The sequence below is a fragment of the Balearica regulorum genome, chromosome 7 (assembly GCF_011004875.1).
Source record: "Balearica regulorum gibbericeps isolate bBalReg1 chromosome 7, bBalReg1.pri, whole genome shotgun sequence".
Classification (NCBI taxonomy): domain Eukaryota; kingdom Metazoa; phylum Chordata; class Aves; order Gruiformes; family Gruidae; genus Balearica; species Balearica regulorum.
Window position 1 is genome coordinate 109,711 of NC_046190.1, and position 23,047 is coordinate 132,757.

The 23,047-nt window shown below is 41.9% G+C and overlaps 1 protein-coding gene across 1 annotated transcript; it reads right to left on the minus strand.

Annotated features, from left to right (window-relative positions):
* Window positions 1-240: 240 nt before the first annotated feature.
* Window positions 241-11,737, minus strand: LOC104635859 (opsin-VA). The gene is made up of 5 exons (XM_010302843.2): window positions 11,377-11,737; window positions 9,651-9,861; window positions 8,940-9,057; window positions 3,349-3,588; window positions 241-2,291 (listed from the first exon to the last, which is right to left on the minus strand). Exons 1-5 carry the CDS (start codon window positions 11,735-11,737, stop codon window positions 2,061-2,063), a joined length of 1,161 nt encoding a protein of 386 aa, XP_010301145.1. The 3' UTR covers window positions 241-2,060.
* Between the last annotated feature and the right edge of the window lie 11,310 nt (window positions 11,738-23,047).

The window sequence follows — 23,047 nt, forward strand, 5'->3', positions numbered from 1 at the left end:
CACCAGGGTTTCAGGATATGCTTTGTACTGTGTTTCTGTGTTACTTCTCCCTGATCCACCAACATCCCCTTCTGCTGCAGGAACAGTTCTTGGCTCCCAATCAGCAAGGTACTGCTCTGGGACTAGGTTTGACCATAGATAGCTCAGCTAGCCTTTCATGCCTTCTCAGGGCAATATAGTTTTTCAAACCGTAACCTAACAAAATAAAAAGAAAATGAGAATCTGGCAGAAACAAAATGTCTTTATTCTGTGTAAAGAAATAGTAATTTTTTTGAAGTAAAACTGAACACTGGATGATTCACTCCATAGCACATTTCTATTGCTGAGGCCTGTACAGTGTGTAGCTTCTCTATACCACTGTGGAGTAACATTTGTTTTGACTGGCACTGTATTACTGTCTGATCTAGAAATAATGGGTTTCCATACTAAAGCATTTAAATGTAGTCAGCTGTTGCCTTTTCTAAAATGCCTTCAGTTAAGTATAGATCTGACATAGAATTCAAAACCTGATATGCCAGGTCTTAGCAACATTTCATATGATGTTTGCCAAAGGCTGTTTAAATCAGAAGTCTGTCTTTATTACACTCATGGCCTAGTTTGGTTTTGCACATGCGGAAGTGACGTTCCGCTAAAGCTAAGTATTTTGCTGCATATCATTGTGTGAATTAAGTATATGAGACGGAATATAGCCACAGAAAGCTGGCGATTTCTGTTCTTTTCCACTGTTTACAGAAAGCGTATTTATGTTGCACTCCTTGCTTCCATCAAAGTTGTAATAACAAGTTAACGATTTACCCCAGGATCAGCAGATCAATTAAAAGTAGTGAGGATGTGACTTAGGCAGAAACAGGACTTTAAGGACTGAAGGGACAGGGACACAACTGCTCCTCAGAGGAGAACAGCGGTGTGGTGCCTTTGGCTGCTGCAGGTTGGATACTGGGCTAGGATGGTGCTTATGCTTTCTGGAGAGGCGTGCCCTAGCTCGGAAGTGAGAAAGCTAAAAATGTGCAAATGGAAATACAGACATCCAACATGCTCCAACGTAACGCGGCCCAGAACATACATAATATTTGTGTTCTTTAACCACTGATTTTTGAAAATTGCAATTGTTAAGAAACAGAAATAATAGTTGTCACGTGGAGCTGCATGGTCTAAAGACCATGATAGATCTTAGCTCTGCACAGTGCAGGCACATGTGGGGAAAAAAACATCTGTTCCACAAAGCTCAGCTTCACAACCCTAAGCTGTGCTACTGGCCCTTTCTCCAGCATTCCTGCACAGCGGGGCTTTCCTATACCCTACTAACTCCTCTTCTAAAGTTAATAGAATAGTTCAGTTGGAAGGGACCTACAACGACCATCTAGTCCAAATTAATTCACTTCAAAAGTTGCCACGAACACAGAAGATTTTCTTGAGAAAGAGGCAATGGAGAGAGAAGACATGAACAGCTCTTGATAGGGCTTGTTTTAATAAAATAGTGCTCGAGAGTCTGGATGGCCTGTCCGAGCTGCTGGAGATGTTAGTGGCCAAGATGAGGTTCTCATCAAGGCAGAAGTGCAGAAGCCTCTGGCTTTCTCTGTTTTAGTAAAAAAACCCAATCCAAAAAAACTCTCGGACTTGTTCCTCCCTGAACCTCCATTGGTTGAAATTGAGTCAGCTGTGTGCTACATATTATTTATTTGTCCATTGGCATATTGAACCCATGTGCCACTTCATGTTTTTGTCCAGCTGACCAAGGAGCCATCATTAGCGTAAAACTCTCTTATCCTTACTGTGCTACATGCCAGCATAGCAACACAGGGCTCCCCTGAGGTTATTTTCAGGAGCAAGCAGGCTGTGGGCTGGGAAGAGGAACGCCGTGGAGGAAGGGACTCACCTCATGTCTGGGTGTTTCGCTGCAGCTGCAGAGCCAAGAAACTCTTACATGCACTCAGGAGCCTGGAATCTCAAAAGCCAGTGTCCCCAGGAGCATAACATCCCCACTGACCACATTTTTAATATTAAGTGATGGTAACAAGGAAATATGCTGTAGCACTGCATTAGTGACCATATCTCCCACCCTACATGGGACAGATTTTGCTTTCTGAAGCTGCCAACTGAGCAAAAGATCGGCAATTTCTGTGTTCATCTCCAGTTTTCCTCTTAGAAACGGTGCTACGTAGTGCCATGGTGGACATCTCACTGCCTCTTTTGTCCTGGGTTAGCACTGCTCGCTCTGAAGTCGGGTTCAAGTTGGACTCTGCGGTTTCTATGGCACTGCAGCTGAACATCTGAATCAGACACTTCCTGAACTAGAAAGTTGAAAAAAAAAGACATCAATCCAAACACATCAGGAATTTTAAAATACCTCTATAAAGCAGTCTGTGTCTTAGCTAAAACTCTTGGCAATTCTCTCATGAGTCAGTTGGGAATATAAAGAAATAGCCCCATAAAATATATTTGTGTGTGCCACCATGAAGAACTCTAGAACAGCATTGGTCATTTCTCCAGGCTCATGAGTTGCTTTCACATGCTAATACCCAGCTATTCAAAGACGGTTTGTTTCCATGTTGTTCCTGTCTATGAGCAGGGTAAGACCTGCATACATCTGCCATGCACTGGGAGATCAGGGTACTGTCCATGGGATGCGAGACAATTGCTCTCGCTGCAGGACTGAATAAACAAATGTATTCATCACTTTTTATCCAACACTTTACTATTTTTCTTCTTTTCACTGATATGCTTATATTCTGCTTGATGCCACCACTCTTAGTAGCTACATTCATTGCATAAATCTATTCAAGTTTATTATCATGCCTGTTACCACAGTGAACACGTATCACTCCGGTTCATCCCCATGTCAATTCTTCTCTGCATCCAATCCTCTGCCCCCATTCCAAAGAAAGCTCCCTGTCCCATAGGCACATGCAATGCTTTACCCTCCCTGTACACACAACCACAAATGCAGCACTTCCTCTGACACAAATTCAAGTTATTGGAAATTTCCACCTCATCTTAAAATCAACTTACTGGTGTTGCATTCCTAAAGAATAATAAAAATGTACTTGGACAGTCTTGAAAATAGAATTTTAATACAGAAAACTAACTGATGTTCACTAATGGCCGATTTTCCTTTATAATACCTAAACCTAATAATTATTAATGTTGATATATTAATAATGCACAGAGGCTTATGTTATCTTCCAGTAGGTAGAGATATGGTGATTTTTTTTTTTTTTTTTTAGGTCTAAATGTTGGATCTTGCAATGCTAGTTAACTGGCATGTAGGTAGGTAGAAAAAATTCGTTATAAAGCAAGACAAAAATAACAAAATATGAGTGTTAAAGACACTTTGAGAGCATACAGTACCTGTTTGTTCATAAAGACATAAATAATTGGATTATAAACAGTAGCTGTTTTGGAAAAGAAAGCTGGAATTGCTGCCAGACGAGGATCCAGCTCAATGGAGGGGTACGCAGTGACTAGGATAGAAAAGGTGGCGTATGGCGTCCAGCAGATTAGAAAGGCAATGATCATAACAACAACCATTCTAGTCACTTGTCTTTCAGGTTTCCTGGTAGTTCCCAGCCTGCCTTGTGAATCTGACACCTTTAAAGAAAAGATAGAAGAGTCTAGAAAACAAACAACAAGACCTCCAATCAGTGAATTTAGTGAACAGGCTAATAATCTGCCGTGCTAGAAGGAAAGACCTACTCTTCTTGAGTATGACAGCATAAGAATGCTGTTACTGGACCACAGGGTGTCAATGTCACTGCTGAGGGACATGAATTACTGTATACTATCATTATTAAATTTTCCTCTGCTTAAGTATCTATTTTTTATCGTCAAAGTGAGAACAAAAAGCAATTACTAGGGCAATCTCTGTGTAGAAATCTAACTGCAGTCAGGCACGACTGCAGCTTGTAGAGACACTCCCAAGCTAGCTTTAGAAGTCACGAGGAGCGAAGCGATGGCACAGGTTTGCTGTCCAGCCTCACAAAAGCTAATCTAGCTCAGGTAACTTCACAGGTGCTGCAGCAGCCCACCCCAAGGCAGTACAGATATACCTTTAAATTCCATCTGTGGAAAAGTAATCCTAATGATTTTAGTCAAACTGGAGACAAGATTTAGCCTCTATTTAGAATGCCAAATAACAGAATACAGCGACCCTGACAGAATGAGCAACTGGTAGTATCTGATAGAAATAACTTACCTCTGAAAATATAAACCAGAAATTAGGGCTGCATTTTTGGGTGACACAACTTGCCATACATCACTAACTTCAACGGAGCTAACTCGGCTTACAGCAGCTCTGATCTGCACAAAGCCTAATAAAGCTAGACTTCTTGGCTTGCAGGAAAGCTAAATAGGGAACGTTTTGTCCATACTGGTAGAAGCAGTATCCCTTGCTCCTCCTTTTCCGGTCTTTTTGTGAAATGCATTTGCTGCTGTCCTGACAAACCAGTTCGTGTAAAGCAAAATATAATGAAAAGCACAATTCCATAACAAGGCAAATATGAGATGCAACTATACCGTTGAACCAGCCTTACAGCCAAACAACTTTGATCTTACCTACAAAACTGTCTCCCGCACCAGCTGGCCCAAGCACAGCATTGTCCTTATGAGATATTTTTACAAGCCGCGGCAGTTTCAGATTTCTTTCAAGCTCTTATTCAGGCCACTGCCAGAGGCTGGCTTTAAGTAAAAGTTCTTGCCTTGGACCACAGACTTTTCCCTACCAAAAATTTGGAAATACAGGCTGATGGCTGCTGTGGTCAGCATCAGCAGAGGGGAAATAACCCCAGGTTATTTCCAGGCAGGAAAGGAGGCTGACCTGTCCCTGTCCCCACACCAGCACCCACGCCCCAACCTGCTCCCAAGGCTTCACACCAAGCTGGCCTCCCCAGAGCTCTCCTGCCACCTCTTCTTGATGTGCCTGAGCCCTGGCCAGCCTCTGCTCACCACATCCACCGAGTGGAAAAATTCAGCTTCGGCTAACCTTTTGGGAAGTGTTCAGTCAACTCCCAATCTACTCCTGCCATTACGGCTACCCACAGTAATTGCAACGGTTTGACCGAAGGTGTGATCATGACTTAATTACTGAAAAAGAAGGCCATCTTGGTGAGTCATAAGCAGATGGTGAATTCAAACACTTTCTTTTTCATGTAGCCTTTGCAGACAAGTAGGTGCCCACCATGGGTGTCAAAGACAGCACTCTGCCGTGACTGTGCAACCTCCCTGCCATGGGTGAAGTTTAGGCCGGACTAAGCAGCAGTGACCAGGAGAGTCTGTCAAGCTCTGTTATTTGAACAATAATATTTTAGGAATTCCATTGTGAGCAGCAAGGCCTAAAGACTGCTAAGCATCTGTGACATTTCAAGTTGAAGTCAATAGATACATCGATTTTTGGTTCAGGCAAAGTTTAGGAGTTGCCACAGCCACTTCCACCTAGGTTTGCTCAGTATACAGAATGCCTAACAGTACATCTTTGTGGCACATTTGTCCTTACTAGCATTTCAAAGACAGAATGGTTTATGGCCTTCACCAGAAGAGCATTTTGATCTAATGACACCAGAAATAAAGTGGGATTGGGGCATTTAGCAGGAATGCTCCCCCTCTTCCCTTCATTGATCATGCCAGCAGTTTAGACAGAGATGTTGATACAGAGATTATGGGATGTCAAACAATGTCTTTCTGGGAAACATCCTTATTTTGTTCCTGATGACTTAGTGAAACAAGGCACTATTAGGTAATGTTAGCTTACATGTGAAGTAAGTAATGATAACTCCATATCGCTCTAGAAAAACGTGATGTCAGGACTTGCAATAATACATGCTAATAAAGTAAGATTTTTTTTATGTAATATGGCCCTTTAGCTTTCCAAAGTAAGGTTTGAATCAAATGGAGACATTTTCCCTAATAACCCTTGCACTGCACTCAGATAATTTAACATATTTAGTACTTACAGAGGTACAGCAGCACCTCCTGGGGAGGGGGGTGTTTGTGTCCTTACCTCTGTAGAAAGTTGTAATTCATGTCGGTTTTTAACAAACAATAAATACAAGAACAACAACAATAATAATGAGTTGTGATAATATCTACAAGTTCTTAGGCATCAGTGAAGGCTGTGTTAGGCACTGAGCAAAGCTAAGCTCTTTCCTGCCAATATCTGACATTTCTATAGCATTTTTTCATATACACTCTGCCTGCATGGAGAGCAGCCCAGCCTCCCTTTCAGCAGAAGCGCGGTCACCTTGGGGAAGGAACACAATCTCCTGGATTGTGCTTTCGACTGTTTTGTCTTTGCCTTATAGCAGCCTGGCCTTTTTCTCAGCTATGGCTTTTCATGGATGGCAGTAGATGCCTTCCTTTCTAAATCTCAGAACATGAAACTGATAAGGAACCATGTGCTGGTGCTTTATCCTACAAACAAAGGACAACTGCCATAATAATTTTATCTCCATTGCAAACTGTTAATTAGATCTTTTCCTAAAAATTAATTTCTTTCATTGGTTTTGCAGTTGTAGTGAAAGCTGCTATTGGCATTGTAAAGCTGGGGTCACAGAGACTGAGGGACTAGCAGACTTTACTAAGACAAAACAATGCCACTCAGGACCAACTCTGCGCTGTGGCAACCATGGGACGTGGCAGTCAATATTTGGGAACAGGGTTGGTTGGGAACATCAAGACCCCCAGTTCTGGTGCCTGGGTTTCTCTCTGTTCACCACAGTCAGATTTTTAAAAATTAGCTTAGTTGTTAGATATGGCAATTCATTACTAATTTACCGAACATATCACAGGCAATTGGATTTTCTACACCAGACTGTGTTTTAAGCTGTGAAAAGTAACAGAGGCCATCTCTCTGTAAAAGCCAACAAAAGCCAAGGACTGGCACAAGCCAGATGGCTGCAGCTAAATCATTTGTGATGAGGTGCCCTGAGGCTGCCCCGGCCTTTCCTGGCTTTGTGGTCTGCCAGGTTGCTGAGCTGCAAGGGGAGTGTGAAACAACTTACTAAGAAGTGTGATTTTTTTTTTTTAATATTACTGGTATTCTTTCTGGATAACTGAGAAGAGTGAGAATGACAGCCTAGCAAGACCACACCAGGTGATCCAGGCCAACGCTGGGTCCCACTACATGGCACAAATCAGTCGTGCAGAAGGCATCCTGACCTGACCCAAATGGCAAGATGGACCATTCACTGGCTTCTGCTGTGACTGACGGCAATATTTTTCTTCAATGCCTCCCTTGTTCCTCATCTCACCCGCTTTGTTTTTAACTTGCAGCCTCTTAAGCGGCTGTCCGAGGGAGGAAATGGCCTTTTCTGTGCACCTCCTGAAGCATCCGAGTAGCGCGTTAGCCACTGCTCTGGCAGACCCATCACTGTGCTGGATGCCTGGCAAATGGTGTCATTTCCTTCACATCCCCTCTGTTGGATTAACATCCCTCCCTTTCATGCCAGGCCACCCGTGGGCTCTCCTTCCCAGGGACGGCCTCCTGGAGATGACCCTTTCCCATCCCTGCGAGGCAGGGCCTGGGCCATGACCGCCATTCCAAAGGGAGGGACACCTGCACGTCCCCACGAGGGCTGCCCCAGGCAGGACTGGGAGCCGTGAGGTGCTGGTCTGGGGTGGCCATTCCCCCCCCCAAGCCAAACAGCAGAGATCCTTCCCTAAGGACCACATCGCCCTCCTGGGCAGCAGCGAGAGGGCTGCATCAGCACCAGGGAGGTGCCTGTCCCGTGTCGCTCGCTCTCTTCATTCCTTTCTGTCTGCAGGTAGGTTAGGACAGGGGAAAATAAGATACTACTAAAAGTTCAGGATATCCAGAGTAACAGAATCATAGATTTACAAGTTATCGTAGGACAGTCTGAGTCATCAACAAGGACTTTCAAGCATCTCCGTATTTTGTAACTCGCATCCCCGACACTGTGCTACCTCCCCACGAGCGCTGTGAGCAGCAATGCACCTGTGCTGCGGTTCACATTCGACCTGGGAAAATTCTTGTGTTTAATATTGAAATCAACCTCTCCCAGCCATTTAACCTTCTCTCCCTTAAATGCATCCTGAAGGGAATCAAGAAAAATCCATTAGAGGAATCACAATGCCACCTGAAGCACACATGTTCTAATTTGTATTTTCAAACAAGAAAATATAATATTTTTTTAATTTCCCTTCTGTTTTGTTTTACTTAGAGAAAATGACACTCAGAATAAATACAAGCATTTGACTATCCCAAATACTTTAAAAACATCAGTAAATTGAAGAAATTTTCTGAATTTATTACTGAAGCAATAAGACAAGGCAGCTTTGCAGTAAATAGAAATAACAATATTGTCCAAAAATATTGCCCCAAATAGGAATTTTTCTATTCTATTGTCTTCTTCCTTTTCACTTTTTGCAGATTCTCTTTTGGATCAGGTCAACATAATCATTAAATAAAATTCAAAAGCATTTCTCAGGTCTTTTAAATGCTCCTGGACAATCTAATATTTTATTTAGTAAACAGCGCTACATTATTTACAAATGCTATATCTTATTCTGCATGTAAGTGTTACAAAGTATTAGCCAGCACTCTTAAAATTTTAAGTTAAATTCTGATTTACCTGGTTTGAATCTTAAGAAACATCACTGAATCAAAGTACAATTGTAAATAAATCAATACTGGGTCATTTAGTTTCTTTATTTATGAGGCAGCCATTCTTTCATTTGTATGATGTTTGGCTAACGAGATGGACTGACAAGTGATGCAAACTGCAGACTTTGAAAAATCATTTCTAAGCACAGCATGAATTTATGTGTGTAAGACTAATTGATAATGATGATAATGATAATTGAGTGCATTTGCTGCCTGGAAATTTGATCTGCTTATGTCTGGTCTTTATAGAAAATCGAACACAAAAATTCCAAATGTTTGTATACATACATATTTTAAAAGTTTACTTACAAGTGCTTCTTCTTACCTTTCTTAGCTTCCGCAGCAGTTTTCCATAGGATACCAAGATCACTGATAAAGGCACTATAAAACAGGTGGTGAAGAATGCAATAATGTACGTATGGTCTGTATAAGCTCCTGAGTACCTGTATAAAACACAAAATACATTGCATATGCACCACTAATATGTGTTCTTATTATGCTCTTGAAGTATTAATTTTGCTCTTCAGAGTTGTCATTAGTATTTTTGTCAGCTGATTTTATTCAAAGTGCCCCTTTACAGCTCTAGTCATATCACCGGATGGAGCCCTGGGCCATCTCCCTGGCTGTGGGCTAGGACAGGATCCTGACCATAGGACCATGGGCACAGTGGGACAGTTCTGGTGGGAAGGGACGTGTAGTCCAGCCTCCTGCTCCTAACCCTGGTGGAGTCAGCTATGGGGTCAGACCAGGCTTTCTCCAGTCTTCTGGAAAATCTATCTCTTTGTCCTCTTTGAATCCTGACAAAAAGCACAAGGTATAGGGTGGTTATTTTCATTAGAGATGGAAGCTCCTCCCTTTAAAAAATTATTTTTTAAAAATCTATTCTTGGGAAATTTTTCTCAGTTTTGTTACAACTTTATGTCCATTTTTGCAGAGATGTACATCATCTTTAAACCTTTCCTTTAAATTCCTGCCCCTGGGATGTCCTGAGCTGCAAGTTTCATTTCTTTACCATACTCTGCAAGAGTGGCCTTACCAGTTAGGCTCACAAGTAGTTCCAATCTTACTGGTGGTGTAACTGCTCCAACCCATTGTTGGTGGAATGGTCCAAATGAAGGAAAAGATCCACACAAAGGCAATACCTAGGGCTGCATGCTTCCCCCTCAAGCGCATATTTCCCAACGGGCGGCAGATCACGATGTACCGCTCAAAAGACAACAGAGCAAGAGACCAGAGAGCAACAATGCCTATAGTAAGAAAACACAGTCAGCATCAAATAATGGGTAGATTCACTGAAAAGCAAACACCATTTCACGTCAAAGAATCACAGAATTGTTTAGGTTCAAAGGCATCTCTGGAGGTCATCTAGTACAACACCCCATACATACACTCAAGCATGGTCCATACAGCACGTCATCCAGTTGGGTTTTGAATATCACCACAGATGGAGGCTCCACAACCACTCTGGGCAACCTGTTCCACTGTTTGGCCACCCACCACATCAGGCACCTTCTCCATCAACCCACGTTGTGAAAGGATGTGCAATTTATGTGCATTATTCTAATATTTATTAAGAGCACAAGCTTTTCTTATTTGTCTAGTTTGTCAGTCTACAGTATAATGGCTACAAAACCAAGCAGCTAATCGGACCATTTCATGGACGATGACCCTGTTTTCATTTGGTTCTACTCTGAAAAGCTGCAAATTATGTGTAGCTTCCAAATCAACAAATTAAGATACCTCTTCAAAACGCTATCTTTGCAAGAAATGTCATATGTCAGACTGTCATAAAACTCTAACCTACAGACAGCTGCCCACTACATGAAATTATCAGTTTATGAGGCACATATCACCTGGTTAGCCACTAAAATCTGGAAATAGCCTGATCTTTCTCCATGGGACATGGCTTCCATGCCACAAACTGATTTAGTAGCATTGTCCCTCACCAACATTCCCTATGTGTAGCTTAAACAGGCTGAGAGCAACTGTGAGACTCCTTTTCAGGCTGAGGATCAGCAATGTGTGTGATTTATAGAAGTGACAGAGTTAGAAGGCTGTCTTTGCTATGCAGCTTCAGAAACAGGAACAGGGAGGCACGTCTATCTCAAGTAGATGTTCCATTTTAAACTAATTTCCCATTTATTCTACAGAGGTGTATTTACACAGGGAACTATGCGGTGAGGATTTTTCCCTTTCAGAGTACTGCGAATACTTTTTCTGTAGTTAGTAAAACAAAGCCAAGAAAAAGAGTCACAAAAAGATGTAGGTGTGAGAGGTGACTGTTACAGGTGTATCACAGTTCCTCAGAACCACTGGAGCACAGCTAACACACGATGCTTCTGTGCCCTGATATTTTCCACAGTTTAAGAGCAGCCACTCTTTCTCTCTCTTACTTATCCATACATGCACACACCTAAACACAAACCTTGAAAATAGTTACACATCGTGAATTTTTATCCTGACATTGTTTTACCAAAAACCCCACAATGCTGTTATTCTATTAGCAAGTTTTTTATCATGATATTAAACATATTCAATGATCAGTATATGTGCAACAAGCCACTGATATATGACAGAGATCGCGATATACGTTATTCACTCACACATGAGATTCACTACAGAATATTTGTAACTGGGGAAAGAACCAGGGAGTTCATAGGCATGCAAAGTCGGTGACGTGAGAAGCTGCAGGAAAGCTGGTAGAACACATTGAAGGATGCTGAAGGAAAAGAACATACAACTACAAACAAAATCAAGCTTACCAAAAAATGTGACAGCAAATCCTTCCAGTACACAAGCCCAGTATCCCATATAAAAATACCCCTTTAGATTGGTTAAAAAGCTGATGGTGCCACCAGTCAGTGAGACCAGGAAATCAGCCACAGACAAATTGACTATAACGTAATTGACAGGTTGTCTCAGTTGCTTGAACTTCAAAGTTACCAGGATTACAGCCAGGTTCTCAGCAAGCGACAGGGACGTCACCACCAACATCACAGCTGCCAGAAGCCTGAAGTGCCAGGGCTGGATGGAGTCTGACGGACGATGGAAGGGATCCCATCTGGCAGGACCAGAGGAACTGGACAACAGCGACTCGTTTTCAGGTGCTCTGAATGCATCCATTTTTTCTCTCTCACTAGCAAAAATAATATTGCATAATACTGGAATTTCTAGTCTGTAAAGAATATTCAGGATTAAAAGGGGAAATTTGCTGTCTCCAACAGAGGTGTGAACAAACTCTCCATGCTTCTGCTTTCCAGTAATAGTCCAGGAAACAAAGCTTTGGTCAGAGAAAAGTTTAGTGCTGCGCAGTGAAAGTGAGAACAAGGATGAGCAAGAAAATCGTTTAGAGCAACTTCTGCCCCTCTCTGCCAGTAGTCTGCCGCCTCTCTGCTGCAGCAGCTGTGTCTTTATCTGTAACAAAACCCACCTACAGAAGCTGCAGGCTCCATCTGCAGCAGCCAGCAGCGGTGCTGAAATATCCCTCAGATCATCTCAGAGGGGAAAAACGAAGCGTCCGCTTGGATCCCTCCCTGACCTCTGGCACTGTAAAGACGAAGCTTTCCTCTGGTTAACAGTGAGGGTGGAGTGATGTTCCTCATGCCCTGCGCTGCTGGGAGCACAGCGAGGGGGAGGCTCCCACCTCACTTGTTTTCTTGCCAGAGGGTAGCCCTGGAAAGATTAAACACCGGACTGTCAGAGCAGCCGTCAGCTGGGCGGTGAGCCTGCTCTGTAAACCTCTGCCCACATCCCAGGCCAGCTTACAGCCTCAGCACTGAAGCTCCAAATGAAATGGTTTCTATGTTATTCACTGGAATTACAGTTTTTGTTGGAGACAGTATAGATGTTATCCCTGATGAAGGCATAATGATTGTAACTGCAGCTTTAGTACTAAAACCTCAAAGATGCACAGAAGTATTTGAAAGATAGTGTTTGTAAATAGATGAAAAGAAATAAAATCAGTGCAGCATGACAACAGACAGTGGGAAAATTAACAGGTAGTCATACATTTCTGATAAAAATGACTGAATGTATCTGAACGCTTTAATAGTCTTTAGCAATTAGGGTTACTTGTGTTCGTTTCTCAAGATGAGCAGCTCAATCATCTCTGCACCCTAATGAGACACAATCCAGTACTCCCGTTCTAAAGGCTGCCAGTTATTATTCCACAAATTAAGCTGGATACCCCAAGAATATGGAAATCATTCAGCTGTGTTGTGAGATAATTCTTGGAGACCGTACTTGTTAATCAGAGCCTCAGAATATTTACCAGAGTCAAAAATACAAAAGCAATCCAGTTCCTGTCTTGGAGAGTTCACACTTTGGACACACACCGTACCCAACACATATGGTCCCTTGAGTTTATATTTGCTTTGGTTTGTACATGAAACACTTTGTCAACACAGGTTAAAATCTTTTGGTATGCAGGAATGAAATCAAAAGGGTTTCTGGACACTGGCAGAAAGAGTTATGCATGAGAAAATTTCAGAATATTTTGAACCAAAAAACCCCCAACTCCTACTTACCATAACCAAAATAACAAAGATATTTTTCAACGGCTAGTATACACTCAGCTGAAAAGGAAAGAGACAGTGCTTAAGCAGATCAAATCTAATAACAAAAAACACCCACAAAATAATACTTATTCGACAGGAATATTAAAAAATTCCAAGTGTCATAAAAAAAAAAGAAGGATCAACACACAGCAGCACTAAAATGCCTCCAGCCGGTCCTTGTATGGCGCGGTTCAGCATAGTTCCACTGCCTGCATATTACAACAGAAGATCTGGACCACAGCTTTAAAAATCAAGCTTTAATATAATGTTGTTTGAAATTATATATGATTTTAAATTCTTGTGGCTGTCAGAATGAAACTAGAGCTTTGAATTTAGCATACAACAGAGAAGGTAGTATCTGGACTTCTCTAAGGTACTTTACATTGACACCTCTTTAAAGAGTGAATAACTATAGTTTCCAGTTATTTTACTGTTGGTTTATGCTGTCATATTGGTCAAGTTGTTTGTATGAGTTATGCTTTTGGTTACAGCTTAAATGCATTCTCTTTTCTTTATCTTGTGCTTCCTCTTTGTTTAGAATCCTTTAAAAATATTTCTATACTGTCTTGGTTGCCTGTTTTGCTTGTCTTGTTTTTCTTCTTCAGCAGGTCAACATTATCACTGAAAGTGATTCTCTGCAACAGGGTCTCTTATTACAACTTACAGCAGCTGCACTTCTTCCAGCATCACGGGTTTGCATGTGCTATCTTTTTTTTTTCCCCAAATAATACAGACATGGATTTTTTTTTTTCCAATTTTGTTGTGGGACTTTTTTCTGAAATCAATATCAGATAAATTTTGAAAGACAAAGCATTGCCTTATGAGCATAAGGAGAACAGGAGCATCTCAGGTCTGTAGCCTCCATTTAAAGAGACAGCTGTTGTCCAGCATTACATCACAAGATCTTTAGCTCCTTTTCTTAAGGTCTTGTTTTCCATTAGTGCCAAATTCCTTTTCCTGGACTTTCATATAGTGAGAGTTTGTTGATAAACTTGGAGCACATGCAAACTGAGGAGTCCCTGTTCATCCTATCATCTCACACATATCTGACCTACTGCAATCTTCATTTTCTTGGCCAGAATCTAAGCATGACTTGCCTCCTTAGCAAAGGTGTTCCCGACCAACACTTCATATGAAGAGGTAAGTTGGCAGACAATAAACCAGCCTCAGGCTATAGTTAAACTGCTGCTGGTGGAAGCAGGGAACATACGGTCAGTGAGGTGAAGAGGACGTGTAACTAACAGCACTTGTGTAATATGCCTGTGGTAATTGCAGCTGTAAGACAAAATCAGGATGACAAGAACTGAGCAACTGAGATCAAGTCTGGTGCTGAGACTGTAGGCAGCAGTTAGTGAATTAGCCCCAAATTTACCATTCCCACAAGACAGAAATGGGGAAATGAGCTATAAAATCAGTGTGATATTTCAAGTGGTGCACTTGAATTGTTTCTCACAGCTTTTGAGCGTGTGATAGCCAGTCCCATGATGCTGCCATCTAATGACAGCAGTGGCCTTCACTCCTCAAAGGGATTGTGAAAGATTTGCTTTGTCCCCAAGAAGGATTTGGTTTAGTCAGATTCAATTAGAGCAAACAGCATTTTTCTGCTGTAGAGATGTTTTGTGGGAATCTGAAGTGAAGGATCCCACTTTCGGGTACAACCAAACTGGCTGCTGTGGCATATATGGGTGCCCATCTCAGTGACTGACCTGGCGACCTCTTAAGTTAACTTAAATTTTGGGGAGGGGGGGAATAAAAAAAAAAATTCCAACCAGAGATTCAGGCACCCATCGTTTCTGTGATCAAATGGTGCTGACCCAAGGCACCCACACAGACTGCTTCCATCACACATGAATGCTTCATCCCATCGGAGCACCTAGCCTCTGGGCCAGTAAGTGGGCTGAAGCTGGTCTTTCTCCTTCACCAGACGCTGCTCTGGGTTGCGTTACACCACTCTGAAATTAGGGGGCCTGGCCCAAGTCTTCTTGCGAGGAAGTTGTGGTTGCACGTGCCTGTGCAAACTTGGAGGTGGCAGCACAAGAGAGCTGCCCTCGTGTCCTGGCAATGGGAAACCCCAGCTGCCGTCCCAGAGAAAACTCCTCCGCAAGGCCCACACGGGACCACTGGCTCCACTGGTTTGGGGTGGCTGCTACAAAAGAAAGGCAGTAAAGCTGGTGAAAGCCAGCGGGGAAGAACGAGGTGCACCACGGGCAGGGGCAGAGGATGTGGCCTTGAGAGAAGCTGGACAGCGAGTGCTCCACGGGCTGGGTGGGTAGGGAGAGGCTTCAGGCTCAGAGGAGGGGGAAAGGGTCAATAAGAAGCTTGAGGGGAAATCATCAGTTTCAAAGCAGAGTAAAATTCCAAACATGTCAGGTAGAAATCAGCCTTACGAATTCTAAGTTGTGTTTCTTTTTTTTAAATAAGATATTAAAAACCCCAGTAGCAAGTGAGGTCTGTGAATGACTTTGGAATTACATGTATTTACATTGATCTTTCAATGTCCTATATTTGATAATGCCATTCCAATTGCCTATCTCTAAAAGGAATACAAGAACATACTTCACTACGGTACTTTTAAAAAACACATACGGTAGGGCCACATTTTGTTCTGCCTTCAGTAAGGGAGAAGCTGAAGAGAATGCACAAGCATTCAGTTTTAGAAATTCAGCAGAAATGATGGTGATTTACGCATAGAGACCATTACAGATTACATTACAAATCTAGAAACTGTAACTCTCAGATCACTAAGCAAATATGCTTTTGCTGGGTCCAATTAGTCACAGAAACGCAAAAGGGCTGGGGCTGGCAGGGGCCTCTGGAGAGCAGGGGCAGTCACAGCAGATTGTTCAGGATGTGTCCAGTCAGGTTTTAAATGTCTCCATGGACAGAGACTCCACAACATCTCAGGGCAACCCGTTCCTATGTTTGACAACCCTTACTGTAAAAATTTTTCTTATTTTTAATTTTTTTTCATCTCAGAATAAAAAATTTGATACTGCTTCACATTAATTATGAGAGTTATAAATGCAGTTTATTATGGGGCTACATTTAATCTTTTTATGCCTGGGAAGGTTCAAGGAAAGCAGTTGCGAAAACCTAATGACAGACTTTGCTTGTGAATCCTGTTATAGGACTGCAGTGATTAATCTCATTTACCTACTCTCAATATCTGCCCACATTCTTTTAGAACCTGTTGAAACTTGAATGTAGGAAATAGGTTTTCTATTCAATGAAACTTCTGAAAATTTAGACAAATATTCTCCTGCTGCTGCCTGACTAAACCAAAACCATTTGGAGTGTTATGTCAGAAGCGGTAGCAGAGGAGCGAGTTGTTGCTCCTGTGCCATACCATATTATAAAGATATTGTAGAAGTACCTTCATATAAGCCATTCAGAAGCTTCTATGAGAGGACACTTTGTCTAAAAAACGGCCTGAACATCCAAGAACCAATACAAAACCTCATCAGTAAAGTGGGCTTCTCCAGGTGATCAGGGTGTCACTGAAGCACTTGTTTCTAGGCGGTCAGTTTGCAAGTGTGCCTGTACAGAGAGTACTCCACATGTTGGCATCTGTTTTTTTAAACTGATTTCCTCCATCCATTTCTTTTTTTTTTTTTTTCTCTTTTTAAGCTGCAGTTTTATTTTCTCACAGTTTCTGAAAGCCAGCAGTTACACATTTGAAGCCTGTTCTCAGAAAACGCTGAACTATCATAATGGAAAAATGCTCTCCTTGCCCTTTTGAGTGACTTGTAGGAATTATTTTGCTCTCTTGCTCATTAAAAGAATTGTAGTGGAGATTTCTTTTTGTCAAAAAATAAAAGCTATGTACAAAAGAGGTGTTCTACACTGGGAAAGATAGTAGCACAGTTGCAGGAATTTCAGTAACCAGCAATATATAACAAAGCTGGTAGCTGAAAAAAACCATGTTCTATTAACTATGAATAAGAAAATACTTTTTCTTGTTTTTTTTTAAAAAGCAGCACACACTGACCATCAGAAAAGGAAATAATTTGTTAGCAGGCTGTATTTACTTAAGACATGCTAACAATATCTTGCAGTTCGGGGCCTCATCTGAGCAGGTAAGACTGTTTAATTTGTGATAGCACAGTGCTTTGCAAAGCACAGTTAAACCCCGTTCCCTGGGCATTGCATAAAAGCAGTTAAGTAAAAGGCAATGATTTCGTACTTTTACTGATTCTGACTGAAATTATTTTGCTGCCACTATGAAAGTTTTTCCACAGATTTTTGAGTTTTTCACCCACTTGCTTTCATATGATACTACTGTGTTAACACTCCAGTAAAAGAAATAATTGTTTTACCAATAAAGTCAATACACATTGAAAGAGCTATGTAATGACTATGTCATTACAATGAGCAAAAGAACACTTCAGTGGTTTTGTTTTCATCAGAAATTGTATATTCCCCAAAAGATCAGTGTGAATTGTTATCCAGTATATTCACCTGGTGGTTCAAAGTAAAAAACCTGTTCACATGATATTTCTTTTTTAAGAGGATTTTTCTATTATGAAATTCTGATTCAGAGGAAAGAGGACTTAATTGTGCAAGAAACCCTACTATCTCAAGGGGGATCATGTACATGAAAATCTTTAGTCTTAATAACCATTATTTTTAAAAGTTTGTTATTAGATACATCAAATAGATTTTGTCTATTTTGCAGTCCCTGAAGACAGTATATGGTATTTGCCCTAAACTTGGTATTAGATTGAGACGAAATCTTTGAAGCAATTAAGGTCAGAAAACAATTTGCAGCTTTGCATTTGTCATCATATTTATGTTTACTGGAAATATGATAAAGCAGTTGACATCTTGTCCACGACTAGTTTCATCAGAGCCCAAAAGTCAATATTCAGATAGACTCTCACCATCATCTTAAGAGTAAGAGGTTTTCGAGAGTGATTCCATGTAGAAGTTTTTCTAGATTTTTATTTCTGTAACACTGGCTGTCAGACACTTGATGATTAATAAGAGTATTTCTACGTGATAGTCATAAAAGAGACTGTGATGCAGTAAAGAGCCCAACCTAGCAGTCCCATCAGCATATGTGACATGTGCTGACCCAGCCCACTGGCGAGCCGCGGTGCGCCAGGCACAGGCGACGGTTAGGATTGCTTTCTGGCCCACAGAGGCAGAGGCATGCCAGAGACGCCGAGCCGGGCAGCCAAGGCCAGCCGTGCCCCATGTCACCCTCCCATGCACTGGTGGGGCGAGAAGGGCTGTAAGGTGACCGCAAGGCACGGCCAGCCCCAAGCAGCAACAGGGTGTCCTGCTTTTGGACTGTGCGGTGCAGTCGTTGGGATGACCGGCCTCTGGATGGAGCAGGCGCACCCAGGCTCAAACAGCAGAAAGGCATTTGGGGCCAGTCTAGGAGACTGTGAAGGGCAGACGTGGTACCAAACTGAGAACATTCTCCAAAATGAATCTGTCCCCACCCATAGCACAGCAGCCATTAGTCCTTCCTGTGCCCTTGGGAAGGCTTGAGCTGGCTCTGCACTGAACAATTAACCTAACGAAAGCAAAACAAAACAAAACGAACCAAACAAATCCCTCCCAATTTCTCCTATAATCATCACAAAATTTCTACAACTTCCACTTTAAAAATATTTTTTGTAGCAAAGTCCAATTTTTATCATGCTTAGACCTCAAACAGCAGCAGGTCACAAGGTGACTTTTGCTCTCCTTGCAGCAGAGGCAACATTTTCTCATTCTTCAGCTGTACACTCCTGGTAAAAGACTAGAGACGCGTTCATTTCCTTTTGTTACTACGTGTTCAATAAAAGATATGTGGTTTTAAAACCGGTCTCACGAAGATTTATGTGAGCACTACAGTCAGTTCTACATTACACAAAGACCTAACAGACAAGTCCCCGCAGGCTCAGAAGCGTTTAGCTCACAAGTCCATTGATCAGTTAGGTCCCCAATAAAAACTGAGTAAAAATCTTAAGCAATCCAAACCCCAAATATTTTCTGTTCATTCGCATAACTTGATTTTTTTCAACGCTTAAACATTTTTACAATAAGGTCCCTGTGAACCGTGATCTGCTCCATTTGCCAGACTAACCAGGGATGCACAGAGTCCATACAGACATTGTAACGCTCTCATTGCAGCTGCGGAGTTGAGGACAGCAAACAAGAAGGCTCAGAATGTCGGTGGCAATCACAGCTACAGTGTGCACCAGACTAGCATCGGCACTGGGAAGTCAGTTTGGTTTTAATTCCTTTAGAAATGGGCCTACACCATGGTATTTGAACTCCAAGTCCAAATATCCCTGAAAACTTGTTCTTTGAATGAAAGATGTTTGTTCAAATGTCTCTCTGCTACCCCTATTAAAAGCTACTTCCCAGTAAAATTGAGCCAAGACAAAACCTTGGGTCCAGGATGCCAAGTACTTCTGGCTACAGTTCAGAAATTCATAGCTTGTGCTGAGCATATGACTTAGTTGGTGGTTGTTATTTTATTTCTTTATTATTTGTACTTTTGTAGATACCAGAACCTGACTTGTAAGTGTATGCTGCCCTAAAAAAAGAATCTAGATTTGGGACAGGGCTTATGCGAGTGTCACAGGCACGTCTGTCCAAATAGCTAACTTCTCTTCTTTGTCAGAGCAGGAAAGGTTTATTCTTGCTACTGGCTGTGCCCCAGACCACGCCTGGTCTGCATGACCTGATCTAACCCAAAACATGCCAGGAACAGGCTAACAAACAGGAATATGGACATTTGCATGCTGGTGCTCAAGTCTGCGCCCGGGCCCACATAGTTGAGTAGGACACATGTAGCCTTATGTGGTGACAGTCAATGAACATTGCTTTAACGGTTATATGTTCTAAGGTCCAGGATGCACATACGGGAATAACGACGAGACACTATCCACATGCTCATTGGCACGTTTGCTTGTTCCCAGGGCCCAGTGCAGGGGAGGGCGATGAATCTCCCACCCAAACACCCCCAGCTGACCTTCTTGCACCAGGCTGGGGTAGTCCAGGCTAGTGCTCACTGCTGCTCAGGGCTGTGAAAGCAGAAAGGTGCTACCCTTTAGCCCTGTGCCAGACCTCAGAGATTCAAGCCAGCATGCAGCTGCAAATAAATGCACACATTTCATGACACTGATTGCTTCCACACAGCAGTCTGCTAGCAGGTCCTGAAGACAGCTAGAAGAAAGGAGAAAGTCCCGAGTGCATGAAAGCTTGGTGCAGATCTTTGCCATGCTTCTACCAAAAGTGCAAAATCAATTTTTTTGTGGTACCTGTAATCCTACCTGGAAGTATGGTACTGCAATAAGGGAAACATTATTTATAAATTTGCAATTTCTAAAATTATAGGCTATTCTGATACAGCATGCACGCCACTGGCTTCTGCACTTGGTTACGTCCATTTGCTGAGCTAGATGTTCACAACCAGCTTTGGGTGAGAAATAGTGGCCGTCTCTTGCTTTCTACTTAAAATCTGAATTTGAACATTTATGCATGTTAGTGGACTCTGGATTCAGCTCTGAGCCTCAGGACATGGTCTAATAGACATGGTGGTGTTGGGTTGATGGTTGGACTTGATGATCCTAGCGGTCTTTTCCAACCTTAAAGATTCTATGATTCTATGACTGTCTCCAGTTCCTCAGGTAGCTTTCCAAAGCAATTCTCTGATGAAACAAAATCAGTAAGAGCCACTCTCCAGCCAATGGTGTCTCATTAGTGTGATATAAATCAAACATAGTATGACCTCGCCTTCTACTCAGATTTATTTATACTTGTTTGGGGCCAAGTCTGTTATTCTCTCATGGCTAAATTTCATGATATGAGATTGATGGTGTTATAAGTGTTAGCACCTACCTCAGAGATTCCCGAGGAAAAAAAGAAAAACACTAAATCCCCATCTGCCATTTGACAAAACATCACATCTATGTATCTGTCTATTGCGGAGCATCTTTTGTTGTGGGTGTTTTAAAGGATTTATCCTCAGAAACAAGAAGTTCCTCACATTTCTGTAGGCTTCTTTTTCAATGTAAACATAACTTGAAATTTCTCTCACTGGAATTGTTTTTAAAGTTGATTTTCATGGACAAAATGCTACTGAAGCATCATGTAAGAGTCCAGATCTTATGAAAGTAATCCCTTGTTAGGAAGGAATCCCAGAGGAAAAACAGGAGAGCAGAAGAAAAGGTTGGAGAAGCCCCTGCAGAGTATAACTTTGAAATAGTTAAGACCCGAGTCACGTCCCACAAAAGATCAAGAGAAGCCTTCCACTGACTGTCACTGACTAGTGGATTTGCCATCAGGAGTCTCAATCAAACTGACCAGTACCCACACCGTGCATTCATGGCCGTGTTCCCGTAATGCATTCTGCAGCAACATCATCATGGTTACTCGGTCTGCAGTGGATAAATACTTTAAACCACCCCATCTTTTAGCTTGTTGGAAATTACTGTTTTCCTTGAGTAATTCTGAGGGACATAGGACACAGAGATTCTCAGTAACTAAGTATGTTTTGGAGCAAGGCACAAGGAAGAGAAGCCCCAACCTATCTTTTGTGTGCTGCACATACAGGCGGGTTTTGTGCATTTGTTCTGTCACCAACAATCACATAATAGATTTCTTGGGCATTTATTCTGTCACCAACAATCACATAATAGATATATTTTTAAATTCAAATAATACAAAACTGTGTGACACAACCCTGAGCTATCACCAGGCACAGGTCCCACAGCCTAAAAATAACTGCTTATTACTTTACCTATTTGAAGATAACACGTGCCTCAGTCTATAGAGAACGTGCAAGAAAATGTTCAATGGATGCATTAAACTAAGCATCATTTACATATAACATTCCCACCCAGAGGAAAATTATGGAAACAAAACCAAGTTACATTTTGCAGCTAGTCACAGTTATTCAGCAAAATATATGAAAAGAAAATATTAGTGAAGCCAAAGAAACTGTGTTTATTCAAATGACAAAGTACTTATCTGCAGGAGTTACAAACATCAATAGTTACATAGCAAGCAAAGAAGCTTTCATCCAGAGTCACAAGCTTCCTAAGACTTGTGAACTCTTATCAAAACCTCAACACTGCATCTCCATCTGGGTTTTAAGCCATTACTGAGCAGCAGTGATAAACATGACGCTCTGTCCTCTTTCCTTCCTGAGCTTGGCTGACTTGCTCTAAAGTAGTCATATGGGTTGACAAACTCAGAAGAAAGTCCATTTGACTAAGTTCACTTTGTCCCCGAATACACCATGTTTAGATATAACTCACTGGAGCCATACGTATAATACTAATAAAAACAAGTAAGAAATGCAGCCGGTAGTTTCTATGAGCGTATCACGGCAAAGTGTCCCTGAGAAGGGTATGACAGCACAGAAGCCACAACAAGAGAGGGGACAAAGGTGCAGCCATGCAGGTGAGACCATGGAGATGGAGCCTGGTGGTATGGTGCTCAGACAGGGGAGTGGGGAAGTGGGAGGAGGGATAAGTCACACAGCTCTAAGTCACCAAAAACCTTGCATCGTGAATACACACCACGCAGAGGGTGAGCTTAGAGCCACAGCATCCATGGGATTCCTGGCCTTCTGATGTAAACCCTGGGCATAAAGAACTGGTAGGAATTTTGCTCTCCTCTGTACTTCAGATTTAATGTATAATTTGGAAAAATACACCCACCCCCCCCCCGTATTTCAGGCCTTTGACAGTACAAAAGCTTGATTAAAAGCGCTCAGCATCAGTTAATTTTCAAACATGAAAAAGTGCCCCTTAATTTTATACTTATTCCCAATGCAGACAAATAAAATTACCACAAAATGCTCTAGGCAAACTATATCATAATGTTGTGAATACATTTAGCGTCATAAATAATTTTAAACAAAGTCTTCACT

Excerpts from the sequence above, each read along its gene's own strand:
- LOC104635859 (XM_010302843.2), bottom strand. The coding sequence starts at position 11,737 with ATGGATGCATTCAGAGCACCTGAAAACGAGTCGCTGTTGTCCAGTTCC. Across the intron at positions 9,058-9,650 it reads ACTACTTGTGAGCCTAACTG|GTACTCAGGAGCTTATACAG; the intron begins GTAAGGCCACTC and ends TGTTTTATACAG. Across the intron at positions 3,589-8,939 it reads TGCTGCGGAAGCTAAGAAAG|GTGTCAGATTCACAAGGCAG; the intron begins GTAAGAAGAAGC and ends TTTTCTTTAAAG.